The sequence below is a fragment of the Rana temporaria genome, chromosome 10, assembly GCF_905171775.1.
Source record: "Rana temporaria chromosome 10, aRanTem1.1, whole genome shotgun sequence".
In the NCBI taxonomy this organism is placed as follows: domain Eukaryota; kingdom Metazoa; phylum Chordata; class Amphibia; order Anura; family Ranidae; genus Rana; species Rana temporaria.
Genome location: NC_053498.1, coordinates 43,193,167 through 43,211,382, shown reverse-complemented (window position 1 = coordinate 43,211,382; position 18,216 = coordinate 43,193,167). Strand labels below are relative to the sequence as shown.

The 18,216-nt window shown below is 46.1% G+C and overlaps 1 protein-coding gene across 12 annotated transcripts in view; it reads right to left on the bottom strand.

Annotated features, from left to right (window-relative positions):
- Positions 1-18,216, bottom strand: part of LOC120916544 (MOB kinase activator 2-like) — a 303,463-nt gene that overhangs the window by 229,963 nt on the left and 55,284 nt on the right. For 9 of the 12 annotated variants that reach the window (XM_040327580.1, XM_040327589.1, XM_040327592.1 and 6 more), the window contains exon 2: positions 4,039-4,140. The exons of 2 other annotated variants lie outside the window; for them this stretch is intronic. In XM_040327580.1, coding sequence (XP_040183514.1) covers positions 4,039-4,049 — 11 coding nt within the window. In that variant the 5' untranslated portion in view covers positions 4,050-4,140. Of the gene's footprint in view, positions 1-4,038; positions 4,168-18,216 lie in introns of all 12 variants that reach the window. One more of the 12 variants, XM_040327581.1, reaches the window with a different exon arrangement.

Here is an 18,216-nt window from a genome sequence, read left to right as displayed (position 1 = left end):
GCATGTGAGCAGACGCTTCTTCACAGTGCTCCCGCATTGATCCTCCATTGATCCGGTTTCCGGCAAGCTAAACGGCCCGTTTTTTCGCCATCCTGCTCTGGGAGCGTTCCCTCATCATCCGGCTGGCGTTCCGCTGCTTCCAGGGGGCATGATGGCCTGAGGACAGAAGGGAGAGACCGTGCTGCAGGATTCCCAACATGGCGCCTCTCCGCCGTCAGCACAGAAGGCGCGAGCGGGAGAAAAGGCTAAGGAGGGGGTGAGTAAACAACTCAAGTGCCCTGAAAAACACTCCGGAGAGCCCCCTAAAGACATGAGGTACTATGCCCTGAAAATGACAGGGAAGTCGGGCATGGGAGAGACGCAGCCCCTGGATGACTGTGCTGCCCCTGGAGATAGGGACATGGAGGAGGGGGAGAGTGTACAGGGAGTCGGTGCCATGCTTGTGCAGAATCAGAGCAGCCCAGACTTGCAGGAGGAGGATGATGATCCTGAACCTGAGGGGGGAGAGCAACCCATGCCAGCTGCCATTCTGAAAGCTGTAAACAAGTGTACAGCGTCTGTGAACACCCTCCAGGCATGCTTTGGGAGCCTGGAGGAGGAGGTTGGCCTGATTAGACAGGACATCCAGAAAATAAGGGAGAGAACTACTGCAGCTGAGAGCAGGATCAGAGACATGGAGGATAAGCTGCCCCCGCTGATTAGAGATGCCCAATCCGCAGTACGGCTGGCTAGGGCCTTGGATGCGAGAGCGGAAGATTTTGAAAACCGTCTTAGGCGCAATAATGTGCGTATAGTGGGGTTGCCAGAAAAAGTGGAGGGCCGTGACCCCACGCAGTTCGTGGAACAATGGATGGCAGACGTGTTTGGTAAAAATGCTTTCACACACCTATATGCAGTTGAGAGGGCCCACAGAGTACCGACTAAGCCTCTTCCACCTGGGAATCCCCCCCCCCGCCCGATACTAGCCCGTCTGCTGAACTATAGAGACCGGGAAATTATACTGAGGCTGGCCAGGGAAGAGAGGAATATTCAGTTTAATGGCACAAGGGTTTCGTTGTATCCAGACTTCTCTGCTGCAGTCCAGAAGAGTCGGGCACGCTTCACTGAAATAAAAAAACGCCTGCAGAAACTACAGGCGCCATATGCAATGCTATACCTGGCAAACCTCAGAATCATATTGAGGGGGCAAGCCCACTTTTTTGAACATCCTGCTGGGGCCTCGGATTGGCTGGATGCTAATGAGGGCGCGCTGCGCCAGGCCCGGAGGCCTCCTGAGCTTGAAGATGGAATCATCTGAGGTATACTAGTTGTGCAGCCTTGATTTTTTCCCTCGGATGAGGAACCTGCCGGAAACAGACAATGATTATTTACACAAAATGTGGGGGGCGTGGCTTGGCGAGCAGCGTGGCTTGGCAAGCAGCATGGATGGACGCTGTGTGAAGGAGCTCCGGTCCCAGAGTTGGAACAAAAGCTGAAAAAACCGTCCTTCAGAGGAGCATGAACACCCGCATCAGAAAGGGAACCCCCAACAGGCAACTGAGGTCGATGGGAACCCCTAAAGGGAAAATTACACCCGCTAGCCTGAATAAATACCGCTACAGCGGCGGTCTGCAGAAAGCCAAGATGGTGCCGGGTCATAACTCTGACAGAGGAAGAGACATGGAGGACAACGAAATCTCCCTCCCAGCCTCAGAGGACTCCAGCAGGGGAAACGCTCCACCTGACTGCCCCCTAAACTACTCCACAATGATGGAAATAGCAGCGGACATCAAAAATTATTTCTCGGTGGCCATAACCGATATAAAGACAGAGCTGCTCAGGTTATCAGAGCAAATGGCGGTGACCGAAAGAGCAGGTAAGAGACGGGATCGTGCTCTTACAAGACTAGATGAAATCACGGAGGTTCACTCCCAACAACTGATCGACGTAAACCGTCAAATAGAAGATTTGGATAACCACGGAAGCCGCCACAACATTAGGGTAAGGGGGATACCCGAGTCGGTGACACCAGACCAAATCAGGCCGGCTCTCTCATCCATCTTCAATGGCCTCCTAGATAGGCCTGAAGCCTCGCCTATAGACTTCGACAGGGCACACAGAGCGTTGCGTCCAAGAGCCCCTGATAACACACCCCCCAGGGACATAATATGCTGTTTACCGAACTACTCCCTGAAAGAGGAAATTCTACAAAAGGCCAGGGTGAGTGACCAGATCGTATACAACGAGGCTGATGTTTAGCTCTTTCAAGACCTGTCGCCGATCACGCTTAAAAACAGAAGGGCCCTAAAACCTTTGCTGGAAGTTCTAAAATCCAAAGGAAACAGCTACAGATGGAAGTTTCCATTCGCCCTTCAAGCTGCTTTCAATGGCAAGCAATTTCTTCTTAAGGTCCCAGACGAGCTGTGGCAATTCTGTGAAGGCCTGCAGATTGCCCCGGTGGAATTACCGGATTGGTACGCAGAGTTTTTGTTACCTCCAGTTTTTATCCATCAACCCCTCCAGCAGGATCCATCCCCATCCAAATCGCCTTACCATGCGGGCAAGTATAGGAAGAATTTCTTCAGGGGCAACCAGGCCTCACCAGCAATCAAGAACCCCCAGGCCTAGGGATGTCAGATAAAGCACAGGACCCCAGGAGTGGTGTGTACACCACGAAAAGTAATCTGATCAGCGGCTTTTTTCTTCTTATTATCATTTTTAATTTTATTTTTATCTTCCCCGTCACCCCCTTTTATCAACCACTTGTTTGTGCAGAGTCAGCAGTGAGGAACCCCCCTGAACATGCACTAATGCGTAATGCATTTTCATTATCCCCTCCAGGCAGGCCACAACGCTGTGGTCAGCACACCTTTATTCCTCACATCTTCAGTCAACCTGTAACCCTCCGAGGCTACATGAACACGGAATACATTCATCCACGGACTCAGGTCAGAAAATGTTTCTATCATGTTCTCCGGAAATTCCCCCCCCCCCCCTGCAGAACGCCAATAGGGCGCCAGAACTACTTAAGGTACTGTATGATAGGTCTGACCTTCAATCCTAGGCCCCCTATGATCCATGCGGCAGAGGACCAGTTGATCTCAACGCTTCCTTCTCTACTTCTAATTTTTTTCTTTTTTTTTTGCCTTGTGTTTTTCTCTCCACCATATGCCTGATGCGGGACAATGGGAGACTCTCCCCAGCGGGAACTCGCTGTCTAATGAGATGAATGACACACGCCACCGTAAGCTCATAGTTTGCATACGTAGGAGGGATTTTATAATAACTGTATTGTATATGATTGCTTGCATATAGCCAATATGTGTACCACACTACTGCCCACACTACTGCTCACTCTAACCCCCATTCAGGAATGAACCTACTGCAGGACATAAGTTCCTAATTGTAAATGATAAGGGTTAATTCTTTTCTGCAGGCCTGTGAAATAGATTACATTAATCACGGTAACTCCCACCTCTCCCACTAGAGGGACCCCAAGCCTTTCACAAAATCTTAGTTTGGTAATTAATGTGCGTCACATGATTTGGTTCCCCCTTGCTTTAAGCACGAATATGTGTAGAGAAAAGGTGAATTTGGTTTTATACACTGTGCGCTGCACATATCTCCAGCCTTATGCGAAGTGTACCATTTCAAAGATCCAATAACACTTGATATTACTGCAGCTACTTGGGGCCCAGTAATAATACCCATGGGCATAAGGTTAATAAAATCCTTGTTGGAAGGTAATATGCTGAGTTATTACTTATATTATGGAACTAGGCTGCATAATCCCTCCCCTTCTTAATTCCTTTTTCTTTTTTTCTTCTTACCCCTTTTCACTCACGGCCGTTCACCTTGTGTGACGGCCAGGAGCGATACTGACCCAGTCTAATGATACACACACTCTGAAACAATTAAATCAGTATCTGGACCCCCTCTGGTGGGCTCAAAGATCCTGAACATAACCCTGAAACTCCCATTTTGAGTTACATATCATATACACCTAAACACTTCTGACTTATCTCCTTAATATCTAAGTACCATTGTTGGATCACTCACCTGATACTCATAAAGGGGTACCTCCTCGCTGCTCAGTTTGGCACTCTTGTTATATATCTTAGGTTGTTTCTCAAGTTCCAGGTTTTAGCCGCTTGTTGCCACCTAAAGGTAGTGTTTATTATTAACAGACTGTGTACACCACCAAAAAGTAATACAAAAGTAATGCTTTAGTACTTTATGACTATAGGACGGTTAAGATAAACCTTTTATTGTTTTTATGTTGCTTGTTTCTCTGTTCCAACTCCAGACCACACTGTTAGAAACCCTTAATCCTACTTTTTTTTTCTTTTTTTGGCCCACGACACAATAGTCCATCCATGGAAAGACCTCCCACACTTCAACCAGAGTCATTCCTTTCTCCCTTTGGCATTTTTGTACCCAACGATATCAAAAGTGTCTACTGGCCCTACTGTTTGTGACCACAACTAGGGCCGAGACTCGTGTGAGGTGTCTGTTGGTGCCCCACTCAGACTCCTCTAAACTCAACACCCTCCATCCCCTTATATAACCTCACCCACCCCTTTTTTTTTCTTCCTCTCTTTTTTCTTTCCCCATCAAAATGGCATATTCGTTCCTAGGCAAGTCCCCACCCTAATCTCACATAACATCAACGGACTTAACATTCCTGAAAAGCGCTCCAAATTTTTGAAAGAAAATTAAGAAAACCAAACCTTTACTAATATTCTTACAAGAAACCCACTTTAAAGGTCTAAACATTCCTAAACTAAACGGACAACCTCTATTTGACAGCATACCACGCCACAAACCCCAGTGCCAAGACAAAATGTGTATCAATATTAATCAACAAAAATGCCCCCTTTACTCTCAGACATTGACTGACCAAGAAGGAAGATTCATCTTTCTGAAAGGTAACTGGGAAGGCACACCTATTACACTCGCAAATGTTTACTTCCAACAGAAACCACACTACCTTCTGTGGGAAAATCATCACCGAGTTAAAGGGTTTTGCCGAGGGATGTATACTTTTGGGTGGAGACTTTAATGTTCCCCTCTCCAGGACACTTCCACTGGACATACACATGTCACTTACAGGATCCTTAAGAAATTAAAAGCCCCACTACAATCGCTATCACTGGTAGACTCATGGAGGTCACTACACCCAACAGATAAGGACTTCTCTTACTATTCTGTCCCACATAAGAGATACTCAGGGCTAGATTTGATATTTATCACCCAACGAGACCTGCCTAAACTAGCTAGAGCGGAGATAGTCATTATCTCCCTATCCGACCACGCACCAGTCTCGATATCGGTAAATTTTGGAGCACCACAAAAGTAGAGGCTTCAACTGGAGACTCAATGCTGCTTTACTAACTGACCAGTCTATAAAAAAGACAACATACACAACTCTATAAGAACCTATAACAAGGACTCAGACACAAACCCGCTGAACAATTGGGAAGCTCACAAAACAGTAATTAGGGGACACTTCATCAGATGGGGGGCTATAAGGAAGAAAGAAAGAAAGAGATAAAGAGATCACACTGCTCTCAAATAAAATTGCTCAATTGGAACTACAACACAAAAAGAACCCATCGACCCAAGTTGAAGCAGAGCTTGCTGATAAGAGAAAAGCTCTGACACAAATGCTCAACCTACAGGCACAAAAATCCCTACTTTTTAAGAAGAACATATTTTATGAACACGGCGACAAAAGTGGTAGATATCTGGCTAGAGCTCTTAAAGATGCCAATGGCATAAACTGTGTTCAAGCAATTAGAAACAAACAGGGCATTCTTGAACATGATCCCGAACGAATCGCGAAACTTTTTCACGAATTCTATTCGAAACTATATAACCTACCCCCACAACACAGACCGGCCCACGTCACAACCCCAAGAGAAGAAAATATTTTAGAATTCCTACAGGAAAGTAAAATGCCCCACATTACTGTAGAAGATACAAAACTCCTAGAAAACCCAATTACATTACTTGAGCTACAAGAAGCTATAAAATCCTTAAAAGAAAGTAAAAGCCCAGGCCCTGCCGGATTCACGTCTCAATATTACAAGACGTATTTGCTCCTGATCTCAACCCCCCTAGTTAAAGCACTACATTTTTTAGCCAAAAACAAACACGACTCTCCCTCACTACTTACAGCACACATTGCTGTAATACCCAAGCCAGATAAGGACCACACAGAATGCTCTAACTTTAGGCCGATTTCTCTACTAAATATAGACATTAAACTTTTAGCAAAGATACTCGCAAACAGGCTAAAACCACTCCTGTCCCAAGTAATCGGCCCAGAGCAGGTGGGCTTCATGCCAGGCCGAGAAGCCAGAGACAACATCTCTAAGGCTCCGAGTTTGATCCACTACGCCAAACACACAGGAATCAAGGGCCTTCTCCTGTCTACGGATGCGAAGAAGGCCTTTGACAGGGTCTCATGGGACTATATGATGGCCACCTGCTCACATATAGGTTTGGGAGGTAACATGCTTAATTGGATCGGTGCTTTATACACCAATCCCAGGGTTAAGGTAAATAACTTCTCTGACCCCATTGAAATCATAAATGGCACTCGTCTGGGATGCCCCTTATCCCCACTTCTATTTATCCTGTCCTTAGAACCCCCAATTAGAACAATAAACATCTCATGTGACGTTAGATTCTTTACAGTCCATAACAGAGAGTTTAAAATTGCCGCCTATGCAGACGACTTATTGTTTTTTGTCTCTAAACCACATATCTCCATACCCAACATTCTTAAGATCTTCAATACCTTCGGCTATGTTTCTAATTTTAAGATAAACAATAACAAATCTGAGGCCATTATTCGGACCCTTGATGCCAAAGATTAGGACTTAAAGAGCAACCATAATTTTAAGTGGGAGCAAAAAAGCCTCAAATACCTAGGGATAAAACTAACCCCAACAATTGAAGACATCTTCTCAGCCAACTTCTCGCCCCTCTTGCAGTCTATCTCTACTGATTTACAGAGGTGGTCACCCAAACTGTTCAGCTGGTTCGGTAGGGCATCCATATTGAAAATGACAATCCTCCCAAGACTGCTATATTATTTTAATGCATTACCTATCAAATTACACTCATCCTTCTCCAAACGCCACACTGCACAACTGAAATTCCTTTGGGCAGGCAAAAAACCAAGACTCAGCTTTTCCCAACTCACTCAACCCAAACAAAAAGGAGGAATAGGCCTCCCGGATTTCAAGAAATATTACATTGCTGCGCATATTACTAGACTTATAGACTGGCACTGCCATCAATCGACAAAAGATTGGGTACAATTAGAAATACCCCCACACACAAAGACAATTGCTTACCACCCTTGGACCAACAACTCAAAAACCACAGGTAGAAACGCGCATCCGCTTATGTCTGCTACTCTATCAGTATGGCACAGCGTAGCATTGACCTATAACCTGGCCTCCATCCCAGGACCGTTAACCCCAATAACTGATAACCCTGACTTCCCACCGGGTATGGGTATAGATATTCCCAAATCTGTATTGAAAACAAGGAAATTACTAGCCACACACTGCCTCATTGGCAATAACATTAAGACTATGGACACTTTGAAGTCGGAACTAGGGGGGGGGGCACTACCGGGATTCTGGTTTTACCTACAAATTCAGAGCTTTTTGAGAAATAGTAAGCACAGAACAGATTACTGGAAGAAACCCACCCAACTAGAACAAATCTGCCTTTCAGGTAACCAAACCCTGAAAACAACATCTCTGGCATACTCTTGGCTTCTCCAGTCAAACGAACAGGCGAACAATAAGTACAAAAGCCATTGGGAAAGTGAGCTGGACACTACACTGAGTGATGAAAAATGGGAGAGGGCCAGTCTCTTTGAACATAAATGCTCACTAAGCACCAAGTTTCAAGAAATCTCAGAAGGTCCTCACCCAGTGGTATATCACTCCCTCAAAAATTTAAAATTGGTCGACAGCTTCAGATATCTGTTGGCGTTGTGAGAATGATGTTGGCACCTTCCTACATACCTGGTGGTCTTGCCCCCCAATATCTGCTTTCTGGACACAAGTTATAAAATGTATTAAATTGATCACAGACACTAGCATCCAACTGGATTCCGCGGCATGCCTCATACATGTCAATCACCTCTCAATTAGTAGCTACAAAAAATCCCTCACGAGACACTGACGGCAGCAAAGACTTTAATTCCCCTACACTGGAAATCTACCAAATGCCCGTCTATCAAAGACTGGCTAGACAGAGTGCACTACATGAACAAAATGGACGAGTTAGTAGCCATGGACGAGTTAGTAGCCATGAAAAGAGAAAATTCATCAAACTTTCATAAACTCTGGCAACCTTGGGTATTGTTCTTATTCACCAATGATTACCAATTATTAACAGCATAAATCCATACAATGAAATTCCTGTATTGTACTATCTGTAATATCTGTTTTCATATCCATACATGTATAATTGTAACATATATTCGTATGTCAAACTAGCTGAATCACTTCTTCTATAATCCACATCCCAATGGAACACAATGATACTCCCCACACCCCCTTTTTTTTTGTTTTTTCTTCTTCCCCCCCCCCCTCTCCACCTCATATTGTATCCTACCCCATCTCCAACCCTAAAACTTAATCATACAATTTAAATGCAAGATGTTCATTTATGTCTGGAATTACCTTGTTAATACGAACTCTCTGTATACAATTTAATATTTCTGATTCACTTGTTTAAATACCTTGTAAAACTTATTTTGCAACTTTTTCATTAATAAACTTTGATTGTGAAAAAAAAACAAAAAATGTGAGTTTGGAAATGTAATTATTGCTGCCAATGCTTCTAATGCAGTTGACCAGTGACTATGTTGCCACATCAGATGGCCCAGTTGAAGGTTCGTGGGACCGGATGTCCCAGTCATGTTGGGATTGCCCGTTGGCTCCTGTGAGTTTGAAACGACGACAGGTGTCCATACAGATGGATGCCCAGCCTGCACAGGTGGCTAGTCCACTACGGCTGAGTTCCACATGCTCAGTCAGCGCACCGTTGTGCGATTCAAGTTATTGCTATGCGATGGACTGCTCCAGAGCGGATTTTTCTTCTTACCTGCTGGGTGGACACCCAGCTCCCTTTACTACCCAGCTGACTGTTTTATGCCAGTTCACACCCCAGTCTGTCAATGCATCCTCTACCACTTGGAGGGAGGCGGGTGGGTATGTGGGTGGTGGTTTTTCCCCTGATGGCTATGTGTTTGTCCCCCCCCCCTTGATGGCAGCGGTCACGATACTTTCGTGGAATGTTAGGGGGTTGCAAGACCCTCTGAAACGCACTATGGTGTCAACCCTGATGAGGAAAAGGCTCCCGGCCATTTGTGCCCTGCAAGAGACCCATCTCACTGCTAACTCCGAGTCCTGTTTGAACTATCGATGGGTGGGTCAGGGTTATCACTCCACTCACACTTCATAGTCTAGGGGTGCAAGTGTGTTGATTCATAGCTCTATAGAGTATGAGGAGCTTAGCTCTGAGGTTGATGCAGATGATATATATGTGTTTTTTCTATGTTTAGTTTTAAGTGTATTCTTGCTTTTGTGTACATACCACCCCCATATAACAACCAGGTATTGAAGGCATTGGTGGAGTTTCAGGTGCGGTTCCCGGAGGTGCCATTGTACGCCTTCGGGGGACTTCAACTGTTGCACGGACCGCCTGCTCCACAAATACCCGTCGGAGGGAGGGGGGGTGTCGCACTGCCCTGAGAAAATTCATGAAGGAGGTGTGGTGGGGGGACCCGTGGAGAGCTAGGAACCCAGATGTGAAGCAGTTTTCCTGTTTCTCCAAGAGTTACTCCTCATTGTCTAGGATTGACCTATGTCTCTGCTCACACGCGGCGGAGCGATACATCTCGGAGGTGGCGTATGTTCCGAGAAGTGTGTCGGATCATTCGCCGCTGATTGCCTCCTTAGATGTGCGTCCCCCTTCTGCGGGGGCTAATGCCCCATGGAAGATGAATGCCTTTTGGCTGAATCTTTTCCCCTCCCATGATCATGTAGAGTCCTGCATCTCAGAATTTGAGAATTCATGCTGCCTCGGAGAACATAGCTGTGTCTTGGGAGGCCTTTAAGGCCGTCCTGCGAGGACTGTTTATCACAGAGATCCAGGCCATTAAAAAGGCAAACAAATGCTCAGAGGGAGGGAATAGAACTGATGGCCGGGAAATTAGAGGACGACTTTATTGCAGACCCGTCCGAGACTAACAGGAAGGTGTGGCTCTCGGCGCAGAATGCGCTGTATCAGGTCACGACCTCGGGGGCAGAGAGGAAACGTTTTTTTTTTCAGAGGGCGGCGTTTGAGGAGGGAGAGCACACTGGTCGCATGCTGGCAACTATTGCCCACTCCCAACAGATGTCCCCCTCCATTGGGGCACTGCGCACCCGCGCCGGCAGTGTGACTAGCTCCCCCGATCAAATCCTGTCTGAACTTGTAAATTTCTACTTCTCACTCTACGAATCTCACCAAGCATATACGCTTGATTCCCTGGCCGAATACTTGGACCCGGTTCGGCTACCAGCCCTGTCAGCCTCCAATAGGGAGATGCTTGATGCCCCCCTGACCCTGGGGGAGTTGCAGGCGGCGACCAGTTTGTTCCCTAACTCGAAGGCCCCTGGGGATGATGGACTCCCGGCGGGGAAACACTACTACCACACCTTCTGAGGGTGTTTAATAATGCAAAAAGAGGCCGGCACTCTTCCACAATCTATGTCTAGAGCAAATATAGTTTTAATTTTGAAGCCAGATAAGGACCCTCTTGACACTGGTTCGTACAGACCGATTTCCCTACTACAAAATGATGTTAAGATCCTTGCTAAAGTCCTGGCCGTGAGATTGAATAGTGCCATTTCCACCATAATTCACTCTGACCAATCTGGATTCATGCCCCAAAAGTCGACGGCAATAAACTTGGAGACTTTTTTTTAAATATCCAGTCCCGGGGCGGATAACGTGGGGGACAGAGCATTACTATCCTTGGATGCCAATAAGGCATTTGATAGTGTTGAGTGGGAGTATATTTGGGCGGTGATGCAGAGATTTGGAGACGCTTTATTGCGTGGGTACAGCTTTTGTACTCGTCTCCAGTGGCAGCTATACGGGAGGGGGGGGGGGGGGATTTCACACACTTTTAACCTACACAGGGGTACACCTCAGGGGTGTCCCCTCTATCCCCTCTCCTATTTGCCCTTGGCCATAGAGCCCTTGGCAGGCACGATCAGGACGAACCCCTTAATCCAGGGATTTCAATACAGAGATCTTCATGAGAAGATCATGTTGTATGCAGACGCGATACTTCTGCTTCGCTGTCGGAGGCAATGAATGTTGTCAGGCGATTTGGTGAATACTCGGGCTTGGTTATTAATTGGACCAAGTCCTCCCTTCTACTGCTTGATTGCGACGATTCCCTGTCCCCGGTGACCATGCAAGACATTCTTGTCTCCAAGTCATTTCGCTACCTTGGGATCCAGGTTACGGCATGTTTGTTGGGAGTATGTCGCTCTAAACCTCAACCCCCTGATTAACCGCTGTCGCGATCGGGTAAAGGTGTGGAGTAGGCTGAAACTGTCCCCCGTAGGTAGAGTGAACTTGATAAAGATGATACTTATGCCACAGCTGTTGTATGTACTTCATAATTCCCCGATGGTCATCCCCCTCAAAAAGTTTAGAATTATTAACTCGGTCTTCCGTTCACTCATATGGCTCGCTAAACCACCTAGGATCAAGCTGGAACAACTGCAACGGCCAAAGGATGCTGGTGGGCTGGCATTGCCCAATCCTTGGCTGTACTACCTGGCCTCTCAGATGCAACATATTGCAAGAGTTGTAGGCCCAGGTCAGGACAGGGAGCTGAATTTGCAGGACTCTTCAGTCCGGCTGCTCAGCTTCACCACTGGGGGGGGGGGGGGGAGGTGTCGGAGGGATTGGAGGCTCTACGATACACTAAGTCCAACAAGCTTTTCCCCACGTATGCGCTCATGCAGAAGACTTAGAACAAGGTTAGGATGCTCCAGGGGGTGACAGGGTTCACTAAATACAGTCCTATCTGGGATAATCAGTACTATCGAGAACTAGCTAAACTACCTTATGGCCTAAAGTGGAAACAGTACGGCATCTCTTATGACCCATGTGATTAGGGGGGCAGACTTAGATCCTTCCAGGAGCTCAGTGCAGACTTCAGATTGCTGGCTTCTATGCATTTTTATTACTTGCAACATAAACACGCTGTAGACGCTCAGGGGGAGGCTGATGTCTGGTCCTTGGACTCAGCGTCTATCTTCAATCACTTGTTCGAGGTGGACACGTTTAAAGGTTTTATCTCATGTTGCTATGCCATGCTCCTGAATCTCTTCATACCGGGGGCCCCTTTGAGGGCGAAGGCCCGGTGGGAACAAGATGTGGGAGCGTTTGAGGAGGGGCAGTAGTAGGAGGCCTTGCAGGCAGTTCCCACGTGCTCCCTGAACGTGTCGCACAGACTGTCACAGCTCTATGTCCTTCTGAGAGTGCACTACACGCCGGCTAGGCTGGCACGAATGGGGCTGGGGGTTGATCCGACCTGCTTTAGGTACAGTAGAGATCACGGTGATCTTATTCACCTGCTGTGGCGCTGTCCGAGACTACACTTATATTGGACAAAGGTCATTGATACCCTTAATCAGGGCTGTGGAGTCGGTAGATAAATGTTCCGACTCAGACTCCTCAGTTTTATGTACTTCCGACTCCCCGACTCCGACTCCTCTGTATTAACATGCAAATGTATTTTATACATTCCTTGAGGGAAAGAAACGCAACCTACCACATGACTACTGGCTGGGAAGCCAACAGTCTACTGTATTGCACAGTTTAAGCAAAAGACAAACACAATGAAAACAATCAAGTGACTGGATAGTAGCAGCAGGCATAAACATCAGGAACAGGATCTTTACCAGTTCAAAAATACAAACCACATTATTTGGTTGTTTTAGAACAAAAACAAAGCTTATCTATAATGAACCAAAAACAAAATCTGTAAAACCTAGAAATGGTTTATATTAATCTTGAAATGTAGTTATAGGCTTAGCAAATGCAAATCAATTCAATTCAATGTAGAGTTCTAAGGAAGAGAATTGCCTCTGCCAGATCCTCTTTCATAGAAGCTCTTAAGTCAGACTGAGCCTAGGTTCACACTGCTGCGAATTCAAAATCGTGGTAAAATGCGCGATTTTACCGCGATTTCGCCGCGATTTCGACCACAATTTAATGTAAATCGCGGCCCGAAATCGCAAAAAGTAGTACAGGAACTACTTTTTGAAATCGCAGATGCGGCGTCGCACTGATTAGGACAGTGCCATTGCCGACAATTGCCGCCGATTTGACATGTCAAATCGCATCTCAAATTGTTCCAAATCGTACCCAGTGTGAACCAGGGCTTTATTATTTTTAGGGCTGAAAATAATCTTTCGACACTGACTTGGGTGGGTGGCATTGCAGTAACTATTCTGGCCACATCACGAACGATCTCTGGATAAACAAGGATGGCTTCTTCAACAGTAAGTTTTGATGAGCGATCATACTTTTCAACTTCTTTTAGTGCTTTATAAAACTCCTGTTGGAATTGTTTTATTTGGACACTTACTGGTTCTCTAACATGCGTTCCCTGTAAAAGCAGAACACAACACTATGGAAAGTATAAGTATTGCAGCTCCTAATTGTGCGTTGCGTGCCATATAGTGAAGCACATGAAAAGCACGCTTCTTCACGGTCACTTAACGTGTTCGTTTTGCGGTTACGTGAGGCACTGCATGCATTGGTCTTTATTCTTACAGTAGAGAAGTCATTAATTATAACTTTTTGTGAATTGGGACATTTAAACTTGCTTTTTTTTCTTTTATTCCAATCTAAATTTAGTAGGAGTCGGAGTCGGTGCATTGTTTGCCGACTCAGACTCCAGGTACCCAAAATTTCCCCCGACTCCGACTCCACAGCCCTGCCCTTAATGGGGCTTTTCAGGTTCAGATACCACTAGACCCCAAACCATGTTTGCTGGGGGTAGGAGACGCCCTGCTGGAAGAGGGAGTTTCAGGGCAAGCTATTGGTAGAGCATTATTTCAGGCCCGATTGACGATACTGAGACACTGGAAGGACACCGAGCCACCCACGGCACACGAATGGATCAAACAGATGGGAGTTACATTAAGGTTGGAAAAAGTTGTATATCAACATAGAGGGTCCAGCTCCAAGTTTGAAAAATGATGGGCCCCTTGGCTGAATGTTCCAGGTCTGGCCCCGATAGATTTGGTGTATGACCGTGTATTTTAGAGATAAGGGGAGGGGGTGAATTTCTAGGCTCAGATAAACTACTGGCTGGCTAGCACAGGATGTACTGTACCGGGGTGTAGGGGTGGGGACGGGTATGTGGGTGATTGTGATTTGACTGCTGGGGAGGTGAACTGGTTAGGGACAATTATATCTAATGTTTTTCCTTGGTTCCTTTTTTATTTTATTTTCTGGTGGTGTACCTATTTTCTGATGTATGGGTGTGCTGCACCACATCAATTAAGGGTAATGCTTTTGCTCTGGAGCTCTTTACTTGTACTGTCATTTTGGTTCAATAAAAACCTTTGTTGGAGATAAAAAAAAAGAAATTCTAAGCACTTTTTGGTCTGCATGTAAATATGGAGAAAAATATAGAGGTGGTGTGAGGCCTCTTCTTCTGGAGTATTTTGTGCATGCATATTAACCACTAGCCGACCAGCCGCCGTCATTCTATGGCGGCAGGTCGGCTCTCCTGGGCGAGACCACGTCATTCTACGTCGGCTCTTTGAGCCGCCACTAGGGGCTCGCCCCCGACTCCCGTGCGTGTGCCCGGCGGACGCGATCGCCGCCGGGCACACGCGATCGCTCGTTACAGAGCGGGGACCGGGAGCTGTGTGTGTAAACACACAGCTCCCGGTCCTGTCAGCGGGGGAAACGCTGATCTTCTGTTCATACAATGTATGAACAGAAGATCAGTGTTTCCCCTAGTGAGGCCACCCACCCCCCCACAGTAAGAACACACAAGGGACATACTTAACCCCTTCCCCGCCCCCTAGTGTTAACCCCTTCACTGCCAGTGGCATTTTTATAGTAATCCAATGCATTTTTTTAGCACTGATCGCTATAAAAATGCCAATGGTCCCAAAAATGTGTCAAAAGTGTCCGCCATAACGTCGCAGTACCGAAAAGAAAAAAAAAAAATCGCTGATCGCCGCCATTACTAGTAAAAAAAATATATTAATAAAAATGACATAAAAATACCCCCTATTTTGTAAACGCTATAACTTTTGCGCAAACCAATCAATAAACGCTTATTGCGATTTTTTTTTTTACGAAAAATAGGTAGAAGAATACGTATCGGCCTAACCTGAGGAAAAAAAATGTTTTATATATTTTTGGGGGATATTTATTATGGCAAAAAGTAAAAAATATTCATTTTTTTCAAAATTTTCGCTCTATTTTTGTTTATAGCGCAAAAAATAAAAAACCGCAGAGGTGATCAAATACCACCAAAAGAAAGCTCTATTTGTGGAAAAAAAAAAAAAAGGATGCCAATTTTGTTTGGGAGCCACGTCGCACGACCACGCAATTGTCTGTTAAAGCGACGCAGTCGAATCGCAAAAAGTACTCTGGTCTTTGGGCAGCAATATGGTCCGGGGGTTAAGTGGTTAAAATCTGCATTTTTGTTCCCTTTACAATCACTTAAAATCCCCACTTAAAGTGGAATTTTAGTCCTGCTATATCACTTCAGACTGGCCGGTGTAGCTATGTAAAACATCACAAAATTGGTGACTATACTGTTTAAAATCCTACTAAAACGTTGCAAAAATGTTGAAAAAAATTAATAAAAAAGCTCAAAAACTCACTGCAAAAGCTACTGCCGTTTTTAGAACGTTATTTTAACATCCAGTGTGCATGAGGCCTTAAAGTTTGCTTCCAATTTAACATATTGTCACAAAAAAGTACTGCAGGCGATTGCTTTAACTTGAAATTTAGTACTGCAGCGCAAGTTACTTTTTTACTTACCTGAACCTGATCTTTCCAGCGGCGAGAACAAGCCCAGCAGCTCCAGCCGCCATCTCTGGTCCTCAGTTGACAGATTGATAGCAGCAGGAGCCATTGGCTCCAGTCGATTAAATCCAGTGACACGGGAGCCGGGGGTAAGGCCAATTGACGCAGCAGCAGGACTCGGGAGCGTGCCTACAGGAGCACCACTGGGGGACCACAGAAGAGGAGGATCGGGCCACTCTTGCACAGTGGAGGCAAGTGTAACACACACACACACACACACATATATATATATATAATCACAAACAAACACAAACCTTTAGAGCCGGTTCACACAAGGGCAACACGACTTTTAGTGTAGCTTTGCGAGGCAACTTAGACACGACTTGAGCGTGAATCACAGCGCGACTTGGGGCGACTTACAACGCGACTTGAAGTCGCCTCCAGGAGGGGGAACTCCTTGCTAAATTTTAAATAAAAAACTGGCATGGGTTCCCCCTCCAAGAGCATACCAGGCGTGGGGGTCCCACCAAAATCCATACCAGACCCTTATCCCAGCACACAGTCCAGCCGGTCAGGAAAGGGGGTGGGGACGAGCAAGCACCCCCCCTGAACCGTACCAGGCCGCATGCCCTCAACATGGGGGGGGGTAAGTGCTTTGGGGCATGGGGCCTCCCCCACCCCAAAGCACCTTGTCCCTATGTTGATGGGGACAAGGGCCTCTTCGACAGCCCTGGCCATTGGTTGTCGGGGTCTGCGAGCAGGGAGCTTATCGGCATACGGAAGCTCCCTTTAATAAGGGGGCCCCCAGATCCCAGCCCCCAACCCTATGTGAATGAGTATGGGGTACCTCTACCCATTCACCTGGGGGGGGGGGGGGGGGGTGGGAAGTGTCAAGAAAAAAAAAAAAAAACACTAGACAGGTTTTTAAAGCAATTAGGCAGCTCCGGGGGTCTTCTTCTGACTTCTCCGCTCTCTGGTTCTTTCTGCCTTCTGCCGTGCACCTCCGCCATGTCAGGGCTCGACAAATCCCGGTCCCCATGGCGACTAGAAATGGCGTCCTGGCGACATGGCTTGGAAGGTGTGAGCTGGCGCCATCTGGTGGTGGCCGTTGGTATTACAAGTTAAGCATTACAAGTTAAACAGCAATTCTAATGTAATTTTTCACTATTTTCACTGCCATCTTCTTCCCTCTAATTAGAACCCCCAAACATTATATATATATATATTTTTTATCCCAACACCCTAGAGAATAAAATGGCGATCGTTGCAATACTTTGTCTCGCCGTATTTGCGCAGCGGTCTTACAAGCGCACTTTTTTGGGAAAAAAAAATTACACTTTTTTTAATTAAAAAATAAGACAACAGTAAAGTTATCCCCATTTTTTTTTTATATTATGAAAGATAATGTTACGCCGAGTAAATTCATACCCAACATGTCACGCTTCAAAATTGCGTCCGCTCGTGGAATGCCGACAAACTTTTACCCTTTAAAATCTTAATAGGCGACGTTTAAAAAAATCTACAGGTTGCATGTTTTGAGTTACAGAGGAGGTCTAGGGCTAGAATTATTGCTCTCGCTCTACCAATTGCGGCAATACCTCACATGTGTGGTTTGAACACAGTTTACATATGCGGGCGCTGCTCACGTATGTGTTCGCGCAAGCTCGTCGGGACGGGGTGCGTTTTCTGGCTCCTAACTTTTTTAGCTGGCTCCTAGATTCCAAGCAAATTTGTCAAACCCTGCGCTATGTTCTTCCAGCTCTTTTACAAAAAGAGTATGCGCTCGTCACATTCAATGCCGTTACCGCCATCTTGCTTCACCCTACCTATGCCTTGGAAGCTACCGTGCATGCGCGGGTTTCCATGGAGAGGTAATTATAATTATACACACGCTCGGGTTTCTCGGCAGGAAAACACTGCCAAGAATCTCACGACGAGAAAATAGAGAGCAGGTTCTCCATTTTTCTCATCAAGATTCTGGGCAGTTTTCTTGACGAGAAACCTCAAAGCCTCGTACACACGCACGGTTTGCTCGGCAATAAAGCTCTGCCAGCAGTCTTGTTTCTTGCTGAGAAAAACATGCGCGTGTACGAGGCTTAAGGCATATAAAATGTGGTTGACCTTTACAGGCCT